This window comes from Pantherophis guttatus, chromosome 10 (genome assembly GCF_059756535.1).
Source record: "Pantherophis guttatus breed Tessera chromosome 10, ASM5975653v1, whole genome shotgun sequence".
Taxonomy (NCBI): Eukaryota; Metazoa; Chordata; class Lepidosauria; order Squamata; family Colubridae; genus Pantherophis; species Pantherophis guttatus.
In genome coordinates, this window is record NC_142072.1 from 14,527,501 (window position 1) to 14,546,771 (window position 19,271).

Consider the following 19,271-nt stretch of genomic DNA (forward strand, 5'->3'; position numbering starts at 1 on the left):
AAACCACGTGTGTGTGCACCAGGTCCGAAGATTAAAAACTGCTCTAGTGGGAACAGAGCTCTATAATGCTTGAGAAATTGAGTGGTGAGTTCTTCTCCAAGAGGTTAATTCAAGAAAGAGGAAATAGTCATGAATAATAAAAGAAGAAATTATATTAGAGCATTGGTGGTCTGATTCAAAAAAGCTATGACTTGAGAACATCTAGTGTTAAGGACAACTTAAAAACATTTTGCCAAGGGAAATAAATGATATAAGTATGCTTACAAACAGCAGTGGGCTGCAGATCCTTTAGCAATGGGTTCGCTGCCTCATTGCTGGGTGGGTGTGGCCATGGTGGGCGTGGCCTAGTCAGCCGCCTGCACTGGGGCCTGGCGTTTGTCACCCTCCCCAGGCTCCGTAGGTTTTCCTCAAGCCTCCGGGAGGGCAAAAACTGTTTCACCCGGGGTCCGGAGGCTGGAAACAGGCCCGTTTCTGGACTTCTGGAACTTTCAGGAGGCCCATTTTTCATCCTCCCCAGGCTCCGGAGGCTTTCTTTGAGCCTCCGGAAGGGTGAAAACTGCTTCCCCCGGGGTCTGGAGGCCCTCTGGAGGCCAGAAACAGGTCCATATTTGGCCTTCCAGACCCTCCGCGCGGCCCCTGCACTTACCTGGAATGATGAACGTGGAGACTCTGGGGAGGGGAGGGGTGGGGTGGGGTGGGCGTGGCCAGCCAGGCGTGGCATTTGGGGGTTCACCAAACCCTGGCGATTCTTGGCTAGAGGATGACCCGAAGCTGGCTGAACACCCAGGAGCCCACCCCTGCTTACAAAGCAGTAGCATTTCTGGCCTGTTTGTCAATTGGCAATATTAATACTGTCAGGTTTCGAGGTCGTCTCAGATAAATTGCATTTCAAACAAAGTCTTTGAAGAAAAACTCCTATTTATTAAGCACGACATTCTAACCCGGCTCCATCGAAGCCAACACTGACTTCCAGACCCCAAACCCTCCCTTTCCGTTCCCCACTCCCCTGCACTCATTGGCCATCTTCCAAGTCATTCTACCCCTAATCTACTGTTCCAGCTCAAAGGAATTTCCCCCCTCCCATCCCATCTCCTAGGGGATATTATCTCCAGGGAAAATAAGTAGGTGAAACACCTTCACTTCTCCTTCTTATGTCAGCACAAGAGTAAATGCAGCTTGAAGTGCTGACAAATACTTTAGAACCCATAAGGCTGGACCATTTGGTATTTTGCACTGGTCCTGTGAGATTTGATCTACAACTTCCAGTGTTCCACACTGGTGGCATTGCTGGTTGAGGCTGCTAGAACTGGGTATTCAGTAGGATTTGGAGCGCCCCAGGTAATTCACCCTTAATTGCCAAGACACAAGCTCTGGGGAACTAAAGGCTAACTTTATTCAAGGGAAACTGTTAGCACCTCTCTCTATGCCTTCCAAGCCTGAGGCTCTAGTTTTCTCTTCAGGTTCTGATTTTTTCATAGTTTCTGTAATTTTCCAGCCATGCAGAAAAGATTAAAAGATATTTAAATCAACACACTAGCAAGATAGGGTGGTATTGAAGAACTGCTGGCTTTTTAGATTTAACAATCTAATTTAGATTTAACAATGCTTAACGCATTGTAAGCCGCCCTGAGTCTCCGGAGAAGGGCGGCATATAAATCAAATTAAAAAAAAAAAAAAAAAAAAAAACATTACCGGTTGAGCTTGAGTGGTGCGGTGGCCTAGAGGTGGAGCTCTCTCCTCACAATCAGGAGGCAATGAGTTCAATCCTAGGTAGAGGCAGATTTGTCTCACTCTGGGCATGATGAGAATATATCTGCTAAATATAGCTCTGCATTGGCGACAGGAAAGGCATCTGGCCAGAAAACACTCAGCTCCATTCATTTGCCGAGACTCCAGCCTGCAAAAGGATTATGGGGTCGTTAATAGATGATGATGATGATATTGGTTGAGCTTGGACAGGTGCTGGTACAACAGTTCTTAGAATTAGTTCAGTCGTGGTTATTTGCCCTGAGCTATCCAGGGTCCTGAAAACGCTTACAGAACTGTACCTGTGAACAAACCAGCTTTGTCTCTCATAGCATTTGTCCTTAAGCTAGTTTTCTTGAAATTCTCGATCAGGCCAAGCTAAGATAGAATTAAAACCAGACTAAGGCTTATTAAAGTAGAGATGTGGCAGAGTTATTTCTAGGAGGACAAGAGTTAGTTTCATTCTGGACACAGATCTAAGCTAAATCAAATTTGTACAGCTAGTCTAACTTTTGGTGAATGCTCCTCATTTGATGGCAACACCTCCCTGATGGCCACTGCTGTGCCACTGTTCCTCTAGTATGCTTTTGGGGGACAAAGTTAGTCTTTGGAGGAAGAGAGAGAATGTTTTTGTGTATTTTTTTTAAAATTTGATTTATATGCCGCCCTTCTCCGGAGACTCAGGGCGGCTTACAATGCGTTAAGCAATAGCCTTCATCCTTTTGTATATTTATACAAAGTCAGCTTATTGCCCCCACAAACTGGGTCCTCAATTTACCTACCTTAGAAAGGATGGAAGGCTGAGTCAACCTTGAGCCTGGTGAGATTCGAACTTGCAGTAATTGCAGGCAGCTGAATGTTAATAACAGGCTATTAGTCTGCTGCGCCACCAGGCTCTTTGTGATGATAATGATGATGATGATGATGATGATGATGATGATGATGATGATGATAATAATAATAATACTAATAATAATAATTTTATTTATATACCGCCCTTCTCCCGAAGGACTCGGGGCGGTATACAGACAGAATTAAAACTTAAATATACAATATCATAGTTAAAGTTAATTAAAATCATTAAATAGTATTGGCCAAATTTTAAAACCCAAACTTAAAACTCAATTTAAAATCATTCAGTTAGACAGCCCTGCCTGTCGGAACAGTAGGCTCTTGAGGGCACAGCGAAAGACCCGGAGGTGAGAGATGTTACAAATATCCAGGGGCAATTCATTCCAAAGGGCAGGAGCTCCGACAGAGAAGGCTCTCCTCCTGGGTGTCGCCAGCCGACATAACTTGGCCGACGGTACCCTGAGGAGTCCCTCCCTGTGGGAGCGAACTGGTCGGTGGGAGGCTGTTGGTGGCAGAAGGCGGTCCCGTAGATATCCTGGTTCTATGCCATGGAGCGCTGCCATGTTGTGGAGTAGGACTCTGTTTCTTCAGCTGCATCATATAAGCATGAGGTTTTAGTATCTGTTTGGAAAATCAGATAATGCACAAATCAGTTTTTTGATTTTGCAATGTCAGAATGTGAGATTTACCAGGTGTTCAGCAATGCTCCTGCTTGCACTGCTTCGGGCTATCTATTATTTGATTTGTACATTGGTTGTATTGTCTAATAAAGTACCAAATTAACATCCTCCCTCACACCTCTCCATTTCCTGCCCCTCAGCAGCCTTTCCTAAGCTTCCTTGAGAGTGACTCCACAGCCAAATTCATTGATGTCAGTGAATGATGGGTTGTGTAGCCCAATCAACTGGAGACTGTGGATGTTGGATGCTGTAGCCCATCTCTTCATGTAGGGTACCAGTTTGTCTTTGAAAGAATAGTGTTGGCAATGAACCTTAATCCAACATGGCAACCATCTTGTGAATATTCACACTGTAAGTCACTCACGGTTACCTTGAATTGTGAGATGGGCTGGCATATAAATCAGATGATAGATAGATAGATAGATAGATAGATAGATAGATAGATAGATAGATAGATAGATAGATAGATAGAGATAGGATGATGGATGGACGGATGGACGGACAGACAGACAGACAGATATTCAAGTCCCTCAGCATAGTAGCCATTTCTAACAAAATGCTTTCATGATCCTAGGATTATCAGCCCTCACTGATAATAAGTTATAAGCCTGTGAGAGTCATAGCTGTTTTTTCATGCAGTTTCCCTGTTGCTTCTGCCAATGAAATTATAAGCATCTGCATGGCATGAATGTACCTGTGACCCAGAATATTGCTGTCCATTAGGGGAGGGGAGGGGGAAGGAGAAGGGATGTTCATGATGGGACATCATAACTGAGATCAGAGACTCTGGCTGTTTGGGAGATTTTGACAGACAGATCACATCATTCTTCTCTGACAGGTTTACTTCTAGTGGCCATTAAACATGCTAAGATATTCCCCACCAGGGAGGGGGTGGGGAAATCGATAGCTCCCTTCCACATCCCAGAGGACAGGAAGACAGCATGCTGCCTCTAGGAGCAATCTGTTATTTATATATTCTGTTCCTCAGTATGGCTTAAATACCAAGCACTTGGTCTCTGCTCCTTGCTCCCTGCAGAGGCCCCTAGAGCTTTGCTCATCCCATCCTCGGGATGCGGCAGAAAGAAATATCTTAGCATTTATTGATCACTCCAAGGGAGACAGACCTCCTGTTTGTCCAGATCCATCTGGATTGGATTGGAAGAAGACTAAAACCAAAGCATTATTTCCAAACACCAATGGTGCTCAGTGTTCAAAAGTTAAGGCAAGGGCCCTTATTTCCAATTTGCATTCCTGGGATCTGAAGTCTGAAGCCTCTGTCTCCCGAGTAGCCTGCTCAGTCTGCGCTGTTCTCGCCTTCTCTCCACTCTCTGTGCTTTCGGATCAGGAGGGGGTGGTCCTTGCTCATCGCCTGAGCTCTGTCTCTCATGTTCATCCTGCCCCTGTTCCTCCCTGTCTACAAGCTGTTCTAACCTGAGAGGCCTTGGCCTGACTGGCTCTGCTCTTCCCCATTTTCCTCCATAGTCAATGAAGCCGCCCCCTCCATCTCTGTTGTCTCAGCTTCCAGCTCGTCTTCCCCCCACAGACACAAACACTCGGTTGACCTGAAGATATTGAAGCTTCAGATCGCCTGCTTGACTTAATTTGGAGGAAATGTTTGTGAGAGCTAACCCTGATACTTTCTGATCATGATTTCGATATCATCTGTTCCTCTTGAATTAGAACCAGTGAACATTCCTGGAAGTGCCGCTTTGATCCTTGCAAAATTTCTCAGATCGTTTAAGAAGCAGGAGAAGGATGTTGTGTGAATGCAGCCCTTCACTCTCTGTTAGAAGCCCCAGCAAGTCCCCTTCCTTCCTTCCTTCCTTCCTTCCTTCCTTCCTTCCTTCCTTCCTTCCTTCCTTCCTTCCTTCCTCCCTCCCTCCCTCCCTCCCTCCCTTCTTTCTTTATTTTTCTTTTTTTCCTTCCTTCCTTCCTTCCATCCATCCATCCATCCATTCTTTCTTTCTTTTGTTCCTTCCTTCCTTCCTTCCTTCCTTCCTTCCTTCCTTCTTTCTTTTTCTTTCTTTCTTTCTTTCTTTCCTTCCCTCCATCCATTCTTTATTTTTATTTTTCCTTCCTTCTTTCTTGCTTTTTCTTTCTTTCTTTCCTTCCTTCCTTCCTTCCTTCTTTCTTTCTTTCTTTCTTTCTCTTTCTTTCTTTTCTTCCATTCTTTCTTTTCTTTCTTCTTTCTCTCCCTCTCTCCCAATGCAAAGCTGACTTCCACTGCTCTTTTCCTGCCGCAGCATCTCTGCTGACGCCAGGCTCAGCTGGGTTCCAGTTAATTAACCATGTTGTCTTATCGGCTCTCTTGCACACATCATCCAGCCTGCATGCGAATTAACTCTGCCTGCGATAAGCCTCATTGTACTTAGCCCTGGAGAGCCACACGCTTCCTTCTCCGACTTCCTTTCCCCTGACATAAACAATCCAGCTTCCCTCGGCCAAAAAGCCTCCTGAGCTATCCACGATTTCCTTTGAAGTGGGCAGGTCCATTAATTGCATGGTTGAAAAATTGAGCTGCATTTCTTCTCCATCTCCCCACTCCACCATCTCCCAAGGCCTCCCTCTTCCCCAATCGGTCGACAGGTAGTCCTCAAATGAACCACAGTTGGTACCAGGATTTCCACAGCTAAGCAAGGCAGTTGTTAAGTGAGTCATGCCCAATTTTATTGATTGATTGATTGATTGATTGATTGATAATTTAATTTATATACCGCCCTTCTCCCGAAGGACTCGGGGTGGTGTACAGCCAATTAAAAACACAAGGTACAAACAACAGTTTTAAAATAGTTAAAAGTATTAAACAATTTCGGCCCGAATTTAAAACCCAAAATTTAAAACACCCAATTTAAAACCATTTACATAGATAGCCCTGCCTGGCGGAACAGCAGGGTCTTAAGGGCACAGCGAAACACACGGAGGTCGGAGATCTTGCGTATTTCCGGGGGCAGTTCGTTCCACAGGGCTGGGGCTCCCACAGAGAAGGCCCTTCCCCTGGGTGTCGCCAGCCGACATAACTTGGCCGATGGCACCCTGAGGAGACCCTCTCTGTGGGAGTGAATTGGCCGGTGGGAGGCTGTTGGTGGCAGAAGTCGGTCTCGAAGGTACCCAGGTCCTAAGTCATGGAGCGCTTTAAAGGTGGTAACCAACACCTTGAATCGCACCCGGAAGACCACTGGGAGCCAGTGCAGCTCGCGCAGGAGAGGTGTCATGTGGGCGCAACGAGTCGCGCCCATAACCACCCGCGCGGCCGCATTCTGGACCAGTTGGAGCTTCCGAGTGCTCTTCAAGGGGAGCCCCATGTAGAGAGTATTACAGTAGTCCAGCCGGGAGGTGACAAGGGTGGGAGTGACCGTGCACAAGTCATCCCGGTCCAAAAAGGGCCACAATTGGCAGATCAGGCGAACCTGATAAAAAGCCCCCCTGATAAAATTTCCCCACCCACTCCCACCCCCACCCCCCTTTTTTTTGGCCTGGTGGTTAAGCGAATCACTGCAATTGTTCAGCAAATCCAGCATTCCTCATTGATTTTGTTTCAACCCTGAAGCCATTTCTGGAGCATCTTCAGGGCTGCCACAGCTACACTGCTTGGAGCTGTGGGAACGGGAGGGGGGAATAGAGATAGCTGGGGACCAGTAGCCAAAATAAAATTCTTTCTCCTGGGAACCAAGGATGTTGTCAGACCTGGGAGCCATCTTTCTACCTTTCTACCTTTGAGCCTTCAGGCTTCTGGCCTGCCACAAATTCTACCGTGGGAAAATCAGAGGGGTGCATTGCATACAGTGAAGAGGATATGTAGTCAAAATAAAATTCTTTTAGAAAGTCAAGGCCGTTGTGCCCTGCAGCTGTGCTGAGAAGAATGAGGAGGTATCTTCTGTTCCGGAGGGTACCTGATCGGTTCATGTGATTGTGGGTGAAGGGCAAGGACTTGAACTTTCTTTTGAGTGAAGAAAACCCGGAAGCTCTCCAATTCGGGTTTTCCCAGATGTGCCAATATGACATCTCTAATAAAAATTAGTTCTGAGGAACTTCAAGCCTTGGAGCTTGCTTTCCTTGGGGGGTATTACTTGGAACCCTGACATTAACCCAAATCCCCATTCAAACTAAAGCAGCTCTCCCGAGTTTCGGCGTGCTGCCCGGGGTCCTGAGCCCCAAGCATCGCCCAACACTGGGCAGCGCAAAGACTCAGAGAAGATGGAGGACAGACGTTCTCACCAGGTGTTAGGGAGGCGTGGATTGAATCCAACTGGAGTTGGGTCTGTGGCCAGAATGGACCATGTGATGGACATGGGGATTGTGGGGGGAAAACCGTGGGACTTTTAGAGTCGGGTTTTCCCCAGATGTGCCAATATGACATAAATCCTAATAAATCTGTACTTTGAGGAACTCCTAGGCCTCGGAGTTTTGAGTGCGTTGGGTCTGCTACTTGGAACCCTGACACCTTGCTTGATGGAAGCCAGCTGGGAAGGTTGCCCATGGCGATCACATGACCCTGGGATGATTGCTGCAATTGTCGTAAATGCATGCTGGTTGCCAAGCACCCCAGTTCTGATCACATGACTGTGGGGATGCTGCAGTGGTATTAAGTGTAAATACTGGTCGTATATCACCTTTTTTCCCCCAGTGCTGTTATAACTTGGAATGGTTGCCAAATGGATGTGCCAGCGTTCCAAGTAATACAGCCATTGCAAACAGAACCCCTGAGGCAGGTTGACTCCTCAAAGAATGGTTTCGTTTGGAGATATCATCTTGGCACAGACCGGTGGAAAACCAACTCTGAGAGTTCCTGTGCTTTCCACCCCCTTAAAAAGTGAAAGTTTCATGTTCTCCCAAACAATGAGTCACATTGTCCAATCTGGGTGCTGGCTGGTTGCCTGGTTACTTTTCTCCTCCTCCTCTGGCCAGCCAGCAGTTGGAATGTCCTTGGCTCATAAGAGAACTGTTTTGTGTTGCTTCAAAATCCCAACTATCTCTACACCCCCCTCAGCTCCAGGCTGTGTCAAGCCTGAAGCCATGTGAAGAAAACGCCTATAGAAAAAGCTACAGAAAAGAAAACGGCCCCAGCCAGGTCAGCTTCAGGGTTGACAGGATGATTGTAAATCATCCCCTCTTTCTACCTCTGCTTCCCCACTATTTAGTCCCTCTTTCTGCCTTTGCCTCCCCACTGTTCCTCAAGAGAGGAGATAAAATCATTTCCACCTGGTAGGGGCAGATGACAAAGGGAGAAGGAGGTGGGTGGGCCCCACCAGTCTCTGCTAAACTCATCCTATGGAAACAGAGACACTGGATGGCATTTTTGTGGTGGCCCCTTTTTAGACCAGCGGCCCCCAACCTTTTGGGCATCAGGGACTGATTCCATGGAGAGAGACTTTTCCGCGGATCAGAGAGGGCATGGTTTCATGTGCTGCCTGCATCCCGCGGATGGAATGGAGTGGAGTGGAGTGGAGTGGAGTGGAGTGGAGCGGAGCGGAGCGAGGCAGGGCGGGGCGGGGCAGGGCAGGGCAGGGCAGAACAGAACAGAACAGAACAGAACAGAACAGAACAGAACAGAACAGAACAGAATAGAATAGAATAGAATAGAATAGAATAGAATAGAATAACAAAGTTGGAAGGAACCTTGGAGTTCCTCTAGTCCAACCCCCTGCTTAGGCAGGAAGCCCTACATCACTTCAGACAAATGGTTATCCAACATCTTCTTAAGAACTTCCAGTGTTGGAGCATTCACAACTTCTGGAGGCAAGTCGTTCCAATGATCAATTGTTCTCACTGTCAGGAAATTCCTCCTTAGTTCTAGGTTGCTTCTCTCCTTGATTAGTTTCCACCCATTGCTTCTTGTTCTACCCTCAGGAGCTTTGGAGAATAGCTCAACTCCCTCTTCTTTGTGGCACCCCTGAGATATTGGAAGACTGCTATCATGTCACCCCTAATCCTTCTTTTCATTAAACTAGACATACCCAGTTCCTGCAACCATTATTCATATGTTTTAGCCTCCAGTCTCCAAATCATCTTTGTTGCTCTTCTCTGTACTCTTTCTAGAGTCTCCACATCTTTTTTACATCGTGGCAACCAAAACTGTATGCAATATTCCAAGTGTGGCCTTACCAAGGCATTATAAAATGGTATTAACACTTCACACTATCTTGAGTCTATCTCTCTCTTTATGCAGCCTAGAACTGTGTTGGCTTTTTTGGCAGCTGCAGCACACGGCTGGCTCATATGCCCACTAGGACTCCAAGATCCCTCTCAGTTACTGCTTTTGAGCAAAGTACCACTTCATATACTGTACCTGTGCATTTGCCTAAATGTAGAACCTTACTTTTTTTACCACGGAATGTTTTTCAATTTGAATCCTATCCTTGCCTCGATTTTACTTTTACTTTTCACATTTTTGAACAGCTCATCTCCCTTTAGATTAACCCACAGCGATCTATTAGGGCGCCCTCCTCCCCACCATGAATTTTAAATGGAAAGAGTTCGATCGTGGAGAGCGCACGCTATTAACCCTGCGCAGGATCTTCTGCAAAAGTTTGCAAGCGGCGCTCCTGTTTTGCACGAAGAATCCTTAAGTCCCGCTCCCTTACGCGAGCGTTGCGCGAAATCCCGCCAGTTCTTTATGCAGCCTAGAACTGGGTTGGCTTTTTTGGCAGCTGCTGCACACTGCTGGCTCATATTTAAATGGTTGTCCACTAGGACTCCAAGATCCCTCTCACAGTTGCTACTATTGTAGTAGTAGTAGAACTATGCTTGGGCTTCGCTTGTTTGTGCAGCCCAGTTTCTGGCATACCACGGACCAGGGGTTGGGGACCCCTGTTCTAGACCTTTGATGGATGGAGAGAAATAGTATTTGCCTTCTGTCCCAGTCCAGGGGAGACCCAGGGAAGCCATGCATTTAAGAGATGGATTTAATGGTCTGGGGAAATGACCTTGGGAGACATGGGAGCTGCAGACTGGACAACAGGTGTGTAAAAGATAATCTCAGCTCACAGAAGGAGGGAGGGTGGAGAAAACATTTCCTTAGTTTTCTGGAGAGTACAAGGAAAGGAGGGGAGAAATACGTTCAGTCTTGCAAGATTCTGTTTATGTAACCTTGCAATAAAGAGCCCAACATTCCCAGTTGTGCTCCTCAGTCAAGACCTCCTTGAAGGGCTAACAGGAGACTTAGCTGCCAATGTTCATCTAAGTCTCCTAGCGTTTCGTTCATGGGCTGTAATGAAAAAATGGTTTGCCGTTGCCCGAGTAATAGGCTCTTCTTCTCCCACACAACAGTTCTCAAGTGAAGATGGGAAAACATCAATACAGAATAGGATTAAGAGCCCAAAGGAAAAAGATGTGAAGTCTATTTTACATGACAGTTTTGGTGTATTTCTCTCCTGAAAATGATTGGGGAATCCTGAGAATTGAAGTCCATACATCTTCAGATTGCCAAGGTGGTGAAACTTTAGAGAAACGGTGGAGGAAGCCTTGTGGAACTGCTTAAACAGAATAACAGAGTTGGAAGGGACCTTGGAGGTCCTCTAGTCCAACCCCCTGCTTAGGCAGGAAACCATACACCATTTCAGATAAATGGTTATTTAATCTCTTCTTAAAAACTTCCAGTGTTGGAGCATTCACAGCTTCTGGAGGCAAGTCATTCCATTGATTAATTGTTCCAACTGTCAGGAAATTTCTCCTTAGTTCTAGGTTGCTTCTCTCCTTGATTAGTTTCCATCCGTTGCTTCTTGTCCTGCCTTCAGGTGCTATAAAAACGTAATGCTTCCGGATATTTTAGACCTCAATTTCCATCTTCCCTAGCCGCATAGACATTGGCAAGATACAGGTAGTCATTGATTTACAACAGCTCATTTAGTCACTGTTCAAAGTTACAATGGCACTGAAAAAAGTGGCTTATGACCTATAAATAGACCAGGGAAAAGCCACTTAACAGAATAACAGAGTTGGAAGGGACTGTGGAAGTCTTCTAGACCAACCACCTGCTCAGGCAGGAAACCCTGTACCATTTCAGACAAATGTCTGTCCAATCTCTTCTTAAAAACTTCCAGTGTTGGAGCATTCACAACTTCTGGAGGCAAGTCGTTCCACTGATTAATTGTTCTCACAGTGAGGAAATTTCTCCTTAGTTCTAAATTACTTCTCTCCTTGATTAGTTTCCACCCATTGCTTCTTGTCCTGCCCTCAGGTGCTTTGGAGAATAGCTTGACTCCCTCTTCCTTGTGGCAGCCCCGCAGATATTGGAACACTGCAATCATGTCAATAGAAAGTTATATCTGCCCTTCTTAAAATCCTTGGAGATTGCAAGGTGATTCTTGGAGATTGCAAGATAAAAGCCTTGTTTGGAAGTATCTTTCTGAGGTTACAACGGCCCCGAAGAAAGTGAATGATGATCATTTTTCACATTTACAACCATTGGCAGTATCCCCGTGGTCATGTGAGCAAACTTCGGATGCTTGGCCATCAGTTCATATTTATGACAGTTGCAGTGTCTTGGGGATCATCACGTGATTCCCCCTTTTGCAACCTTCTAACCAATGAAGTCAATGGGGAAGCCAGATTCCCTTAACAACCGTGTTACTGATTTGACAAGAGCAGCGATTCACTTAACAACTGTGGCAAGGAAAATTGTGAAATGGAGCAAAGCTCACTTAACAACTGTCTATCTTAGCAATATCAATTTTGGACTCAATTGTCATAATCTGAGGACTACCTGTAGAGTATGGTAGGTCACATTAAAAGGAGATGATGTGAACATCCAGATGCATGGACTGCAGATTTTTGAAGGGTTGGTATTGCTGGTAAAAATCAGAAACATATCAGCAACAATTAACAGTGTTCCATTATGCTACCCACCCCATTCTTATCTTTTTTTTCCCTTTATCCTTCTGAACTCTGAATGAATGCATCTTATTGGATGAAGGAACTCTGTAAATAGGCAGGGATCTTGGGGGCCCTCAAGTGGCCACATCAGCCACGGCAACCCTTCTGGACAGTCACCTTGCCATGTTTCAAGTCAGAAAGATGCCTTAAAAACTATTAAAACATACCTTTTATGACTTGTGGATTTCAACTCCCAGAATTCTAGAGCACAGCCACTCCATTCCCCCAAGCACTGTGAAAATCCTTCCTGCCCTACAATACTTTTGATTGCAGCTCACATTTTTCCTAGTCAATATTCAGTGCCACAAGGACCAGAAACTTGTTTTCTCTTTATGAGTGCCGGCTCTTCTTAAAAACATTAGTTCTCTTCCCCAAGACTGAAATTCCAACATGAATTGGATATTGCAAGGAAGAGGGAGAACTTTGAAGTTCTTCGTTGTGCTAACTCTTAAAAGTAAACGTAAGCCATTTTTTTTCCAGGTTCTCTCACTTGTGAGATCAATAAAAGAATCCTTTTAAATGGAAATATTTCAAATAAAACGTAAATTAAATGATCTTCCTTGTCTCGGTGTCATAAAAGGAGTCTAGGATGCCAAGGCTCTTATCTAGAATCCACATTTGGCAAGCAGAGAGGATGGTGAGTTGAAGATAAGCTACAAAAGGGCCCTTAGTGCTCTCTGAGTTTGGTTGTTTTCTTGCAGATGTTTCATTATCCAAAATAGGGTCATATCATCCGTGCTAGCACGGATGACATTACCTAATTTGGTAATGAAACGTCTGCAAGAAAATATTTAAATGCAGAGAGCGCTAAGGATCCTTCCTTTCAATCCTGAGCTATAAATATTTTCTTGTATTTGTAACCTAGAAGTAAAAAACTTAAACATACCGTATTTTTCGGACTATAAGATGCACTGGAGTATAAGACACACCAAGATTTCAAAGAGATAAACAAGAAAAAAAAGATTTTGCCCTCCCCGGGCCCCAGGAGCACTCTGCAGGCCCTGTTTTTGCGAAAACAGGCAGTGCACCCTGTAATTAACACAGCTGCCTGCAATTTCTGCTGGTTCGAATCTCTCCAAGGCTCAAGGTTGACTCAGCCTTCCATCCTTTCTAAGGTAGGTGAAATGAGGACCCAGTTTGTGGGGGCAATAAGCTGACTTTGTATAAAAACATACAAAAAGAATGAAGGCTATTGCTTAACGCATTGTAAGCCGCCCTGAGTCTCCGGAGAAGGGCGGCATATAAATCAAATTAAAAAAATTTTTTTTTAAAAAAACGGGCCTGTTTTTTGACGAAAACGAGACCCGTGGGGCGGGGTTTCAGGAGGCCAAAAATGGCTGTATTTGGTGTATAAGACACACCAACATTTCCACCCTCTTTTAGGGTGGGAAAAAGTGCATCTTATATTCTGAAAAGTACGGTAGTTGATCGTTCCTTTCATGACCTTGCAGGGAGACAAGATTTCAGACTGTTCTTTCCTTGAAATGCATTTCTGTCTCCTCTTTGGCAGGAGTTGGCTAAGAAGCAACTGGGACCAATAACGACTGAGATTCAGCCAGCCGGTGAATTCTACTACGCCGAAGATTACCACCAGCAATATCTGCACAAAAACCCGGATGGTTTTTGCGGCCTGCAAGGCACTGGTGTGGCCTGCCCCGTAGGCAAATGAGAGTTCCCCAATGGGAGTATCCTTGGGAGCCACGGTAATCATAACCCTTGAACGGTTACCATGGCAACCGGCGGCCTAGCATCTTCGTAATTCAACTGTGATTTAGCAACGGGGGCCTTTGTTCCTTTCTTTTGTGTCTTGTAGGACCCGCTAAGGTTTGGGGATCAGGGTAAAAATGGGCAGCCTGCTGGACGAATTTGCTGCGAATGTTAATGCTTTGTGTGGGAGTGATAGATATAATTTCCATCCAACCGCAGATGTTTGGGATCGCCTGGCAAGGCGCTGATAAATACACATTATGCATTTATCCCTTTCCTCATTTCTCTACCATCCCCAAGAAAGCTGATGGAGCCAGCTCTGACTCCTCCATCTTTGCAGTGAATTTGGTTATCCAGCACAGGTTGTCCTCAGCTTACAAACACACTGGGGAGCAGAATATCCATTGGTTAAGCAAGGCGGTTGCTAAGTGAATCATGCCTGATTTTACAATCTTTTGCTGTGGTTGTTAAGCAAAACGCTGCAATTAACTGAATCGTTAAGAGAATCCAGCTTCTACCAGTACTATTAACTTAGTTTGTTGGAAGCTGGATGGGAAGGTCCCATCACACACCCTGGGACGCTGCAACCATCTTATTATACAATAGTGGCCAAAATTGTGGAAACCTTTTGGGAAAAGTGTATTTTCTAAAACTAGCTAATAACACCATATTTTTGGGGGGAGTAGTACCATAAAATTATATATCAATGGAAAGATAATTTAATCAAGAATGCAATGCATTAACTTTTATGAAGGATTTGCTATTAGAATAGCAGTTACAGTATAAAGAAGAAAAGTGAAACACGTCGAAAAAACAAGCTATACAAAAATTATCACCGTAGAAAAAATGAGATATACAAAAATTATCACCAAGTCAGTTAATACTTAGTTGGGTAACCTTTAGCAACGTCTTCCCATGGAGTGAACCAAGTCTTTTAGTTCTGCAGCTGTTATAATGTGAAACCAAGATTGAACGATTGCTTCTATTAACTGGGTTTTATTGCTGGGTCGCTTCTGACTAACAAGTTGTAACAGGTTTCATAGATTTTCAATTGGGTTAAGGACTCTGGGCTATTCCCAGGCCATTTCAGCAGTGGAATATGATTATCTTGAAACTCCAAAAAAAAAAAAAAAAAAAGTGGTGTTCTTAACCATCAAACCTCAAAAATACACTTTTCCCAAAAGGTTTCCACAATTTTGGCCACTACTGTATACCTGTCAGTTGCCAAGCTTTTGATCTCATGACCATAGGGATGCTGCAAGAGTTGTAAATACAAATACTAATTATAAGTCACCTTTTCAGCGCCTTTGTAATTTTAACTGGTCACTAAACAAATGGTTGTAAGTCGAGGACTACTGTATTGGTGCAAACCCACTTCCCTTTCTTGCCCTCTCTTTGGAGCTTAGAGAAAGAAAACTCTGCAGACAAGAACTTTGCTCTTTTGATCTCGTGAAGGATTCTATATCTGGCGCTTGTAGTGAAAATCCAGCTTTCACGCTATCCTGAATCTACCTTGGCCCAACGGATCTTTTGATACTAAATTCCTCTACACAGTGCTTATGAGCTGAACAGATCTGAAAGCACCCCTTTTGGAGTGGGACAATTTCCCCATCTCTCTTCATTTTTATTTTTATTTTTACAAAATGCATTCAAATGTCATTTTCCTCTTTTAGTTGTATTCGCTTGCCTTTCAGGAAATGAGAAGTTTTGTGTCCCGCAAGGGGCAATTCTTTCAGACAACTGGCAATTATAAAGAATTGGCCATTCTCTGTCTGGAGGAAAGCCTTCCTTCGGTGGAGCCATGGTGGCATGGTGGTTAAAATGCAGTATTGCAGGCTAGTTCAGCTCACTGCCAGGAGTTCGATCCTGACTGACTCAAGGCTGACTCAGCCTTCATTCCTTCCGAGGTGGGTAAAATGAGGACCCAGATTGTTGGGGCTATAGGCTGACTCTATAAACCACTTAGAGAGGGTCGTAAAGCACTGTGAAGCGGTATATAAGTCTAAGTGCTATTGCTATTCTGTAAGCCATTTGGCCAAAATTCCCACAAAGTGCCTAACTGCCCCCCTGGCAAATTTTGGATGCTTATTCTGGTGTTTTATTCAAGCTACAGAACACTCCTGTCCACTCCACAGAATGCCATGTCTCTCTCTTCTAAAGTGCCTTATAAAGTTGGGGTACCCTCCAACTGTCTGAAATTTCCTAGTCAGCCATGCCAATGCTAAGAATTCTGGGTGTTGGCCCACATTTCTGGAGAATACTCATTCTTTCTAGCCAGCAGACCAAGCCATATAATAGCAGTGATGGCGATCCTTTGCACCACTGAGTGCCCAAACCAGAATGTGCATGCATGTGTGTGCATGTGCATACCAGTTGGGTTTCAATTTCATTTGCTACCAGTTTGCTCGTGGGTGCATGCGTGCTCGCGCTTGTGATGCTTCTGCGCATGCACAGAGACGTCCAGGCGGGTGGGCTGCCGCCACTACCAGTTCACCCGATATGGAGAGAACCGGTAGCAACCTACCACTGGTGTGCACGCCAGAGCGCTGGAAGCCCGAAGACCAGCTGCCTGGTGCGTGCATGCCTGGTTTTTGGATATTTTTTGGGCTGTTTTGAGGCTGTTTTTGGCCTGAAAATGGCCCAAAAAAGGGCCTGTTTTTTGGCTGTTTTTGGCCAGTTTTTGGGCCGTTTTCTGGTGCTCCAGCACCTGCAAAGACCAGCTGGCTGGCGCACATGTGCGCATCGGAAACCAGAAGAGCAGCTGGCGATGATGCGCGTGCCCACCCGTGCCATAGGTTCACCATCAAGGCCATATAGCCTATTCCACAGCTAGGAACTTCTGATTAGCTCTCTTATTCTTAATGAATGTATTTTTTATGTACACTGAGAGCTTATGCACCAAAGACAAGTTCCTTGTGTGTCCAATCACACTTGGCCAATAAGGAATAATAAATAAATAAACAAATAAATAAATAAATAAATAAATAAATAAATAAATAAATAAATAAGGAAAAATAATAAATAAATAAATGGTCATGGATGCCGCTATGTCTACAGGAATCCATTGGAGTTGGGCGACCAATAAATGAAATAAATAGGCGTATTTCAGTGTGAATACCAGGTTGTGTCCCGAAATTATTACTCTGGTGGAAAGAACATGCCATTTGCCTCTTCACATCGTGCCAGTAATGGATACCACCACCTAGTACAGAGATGATGCTCTCCATGCAAAGCACCTGTTCTATACTGTACTTCATCTGTTAGGCAGAAACATATTTTGCACAAAGTCCTTTCTTTCCTTTCAGTGCAGGAAACCACATCATTTCACAAAACTGCTTCAAAACAGTACCATTCTGGTGAAGTTGAATTTGGAAGTTAAGCATCGTTTTAAAGCAGAACCTGGTCATTTTATAGCCCTCAAGCCACATTCAGCCCTCTGGCTGTCCCTATCCAGCCTGCGTGGATTGCTTTTATTTTGAAAGCAATTGCCTTCAAAACTAATGTCATGTACATAGGTGCACGCATGCCTACACACCTTCACAGCCTGACTGGTTCGGCCCTTCACACAGTCCCAGTTTTTCACGTGGCCCCTTGGGAAAATGACTTGCCCACCTCTGCTTTGAAGAGATGCAGAGCCTTGGTGTGGTGGAATGTGCTCTGGATTCCCAGGAGGGAGGGGCTGCATTCCAGAGCAGCAAAAGACAACACAATTCAGATGTGTGGGAGAAAGAGAGTAAAACAGCTCCTTTGTAGGTGTTCTCAGAGTATATTTAATAGCTGCTTCAATTTGGCAAGGTTTCTGCCAATAAGTGAAGAACCGTAAAGGAAAATGCTTAGAAAAACCTCAACATGTTTTTCTTGGTTTTGGGATCTGGACACCTGTCAATTACTCTCTCTATATTTTATCCAATTCCTGTACTTCGTGTTAGGACAATAAAATTGCCTTGTTCCCAAGCCTGAATTTCATGATTGTAACACAATCTCTCTGATATTAACACGGAACACATAATTTAAAAACACTATTCATGATAGATATCCAGTATCAAATTACTTGCTTTGTTTTAATTTGAATAAGTAGAGATATACTGTTTTCTACAGCCAAGTTGGAATCCTATGTCTTTAAAAAAAAATCAGAAAAAAAATGGTGCCACAAGAGACAGGATCATCCACTTTGGGGAAACTCAAATATTTGCAAAAGTATAAAGTATCTTGGGAGTAGGAAGGACTTTACTACACAGCTGGTGGTTTCGCCTCACTGCTTACACGATAAACCGCATTTTTGTACAGTATGATTGGGCAGGCAAGTCAGCTTAGCTTCCTGCCCTTGAACCAGCCAGCTGGCCAAGGTAGAGCATCAAAACTGGCAGCTAGCTGGCACCCTTCGCCCTTCTTCTCTTGGTTCATGTGCTTTTCTCAGTGGGTTGGAAAGGAGACCCCAATGGGCTTCCCTGGGAAAGGAGGAAGGTTGTGTGTGGCATAGCCATTTGATGGAAGATTTGCAACCATAACCACAGTGCCTTTGCATATCGGAAAGAGAGGGCAATCACAGGAGAATCCTCATGGAAACAGACTCTGCTACAACACCCCCCAAAAATGCAGCAAAACTCTGGGTGCAGCCCCCCTGCATGCGCCCCGCCCACTGCACATGTGCAGCAGAGACCCGACGAACAGCTGGCCAGCGGGAGGCATGCACGCATGCACGGCAGAGCTGAATTGGGGTGACAGCTCACGTGCCCACAGAGGCGGCGCTGCGTGCCACCTGTGGCACGCATGCAATAGGTTTGCCATCACGGGTATAGGGTCTCCTGCTTGACCAGGAATTGGATTAGAAGACCTCCAAGGCAGGAATGGGTTTCACTTACCTTTACCACTGGTTCGCCCTGCATGTGCTGTCCGTGCATGCGCCCGGGCTTCCATGCATGCACTTTGCTCACGTGCGCACCTTCTGCACATAAGCCTGGCCTTGAAAACGTGCCTAAATAGCACAACTTGGAGCCGGGGCGAACTGCTGCTACCAGTTCGGGGCGAACCGGCTGAATACCACCTCTGCTCCAAGGTCTTTTCCAACATTTATTATTCTGTTATTCTGACTTGGCTCACTGATTGGCCAGCCAGCTTCCCAAGCAGGCCCACATCATTGTCAGGTAGGACTTCCTAGTAGGCCAGCTTCGGTTCATCAATCCTACAAGTGTAGGATTGATTTACAGGGTTCATCAAGGGCTGGTTATGTGACCCACCAGTGTGCTCCTTCCCAAACCCCCAACCCCACAAATTAGATGTCCTAAATCAAATGGGAACATGGTTATGCAGCCTCCAATGCAAGTACAAAGAGAATATGATGGAGGGCTATCTCGTATAAGATTTGGCCCATCAACCACACTCTAGGAGGCCTTCGAAAAACATGTAAAACTCCAT

At 45.1% G+C, this 19,271-nt stretch overlaps 1 protein-coding gene across 8 annotated transcripts in view; it reads left to right on the plus strand.

The window, feature by feature from the left end:
- The window catches only part of LOC117663446 (mitochondrial peptide methionine sulfoxide reductase-like), a 70,347-nt gene extending 52,530 nt beyond the window's left edge, over nucleotides 1-17,817 (plus strand). For 7 of the 8 annotated variants that reach the window (XM_087876654.1, XM_087876653.1, XM_087876657.1 and 4 more), the window contains one exon: nucleotides 13,660-17,817. In XM_087876654.1, coding sequence (XP_087732780.1) covers nucleotides 13,660-13,818 — 159 coding nt within the window. In that variant the 3' untranslated portion in view covers nucleotides 13,819-17,817. The remainder of the gene's footprint in view (nucleotides 1-13,659) is intronic. The other variant, XM_087876656.1, reaches the window with a different exon arrangement.
- Nucleotides 17,818-19,271: the final 1,454 nt, after the last annotated feature.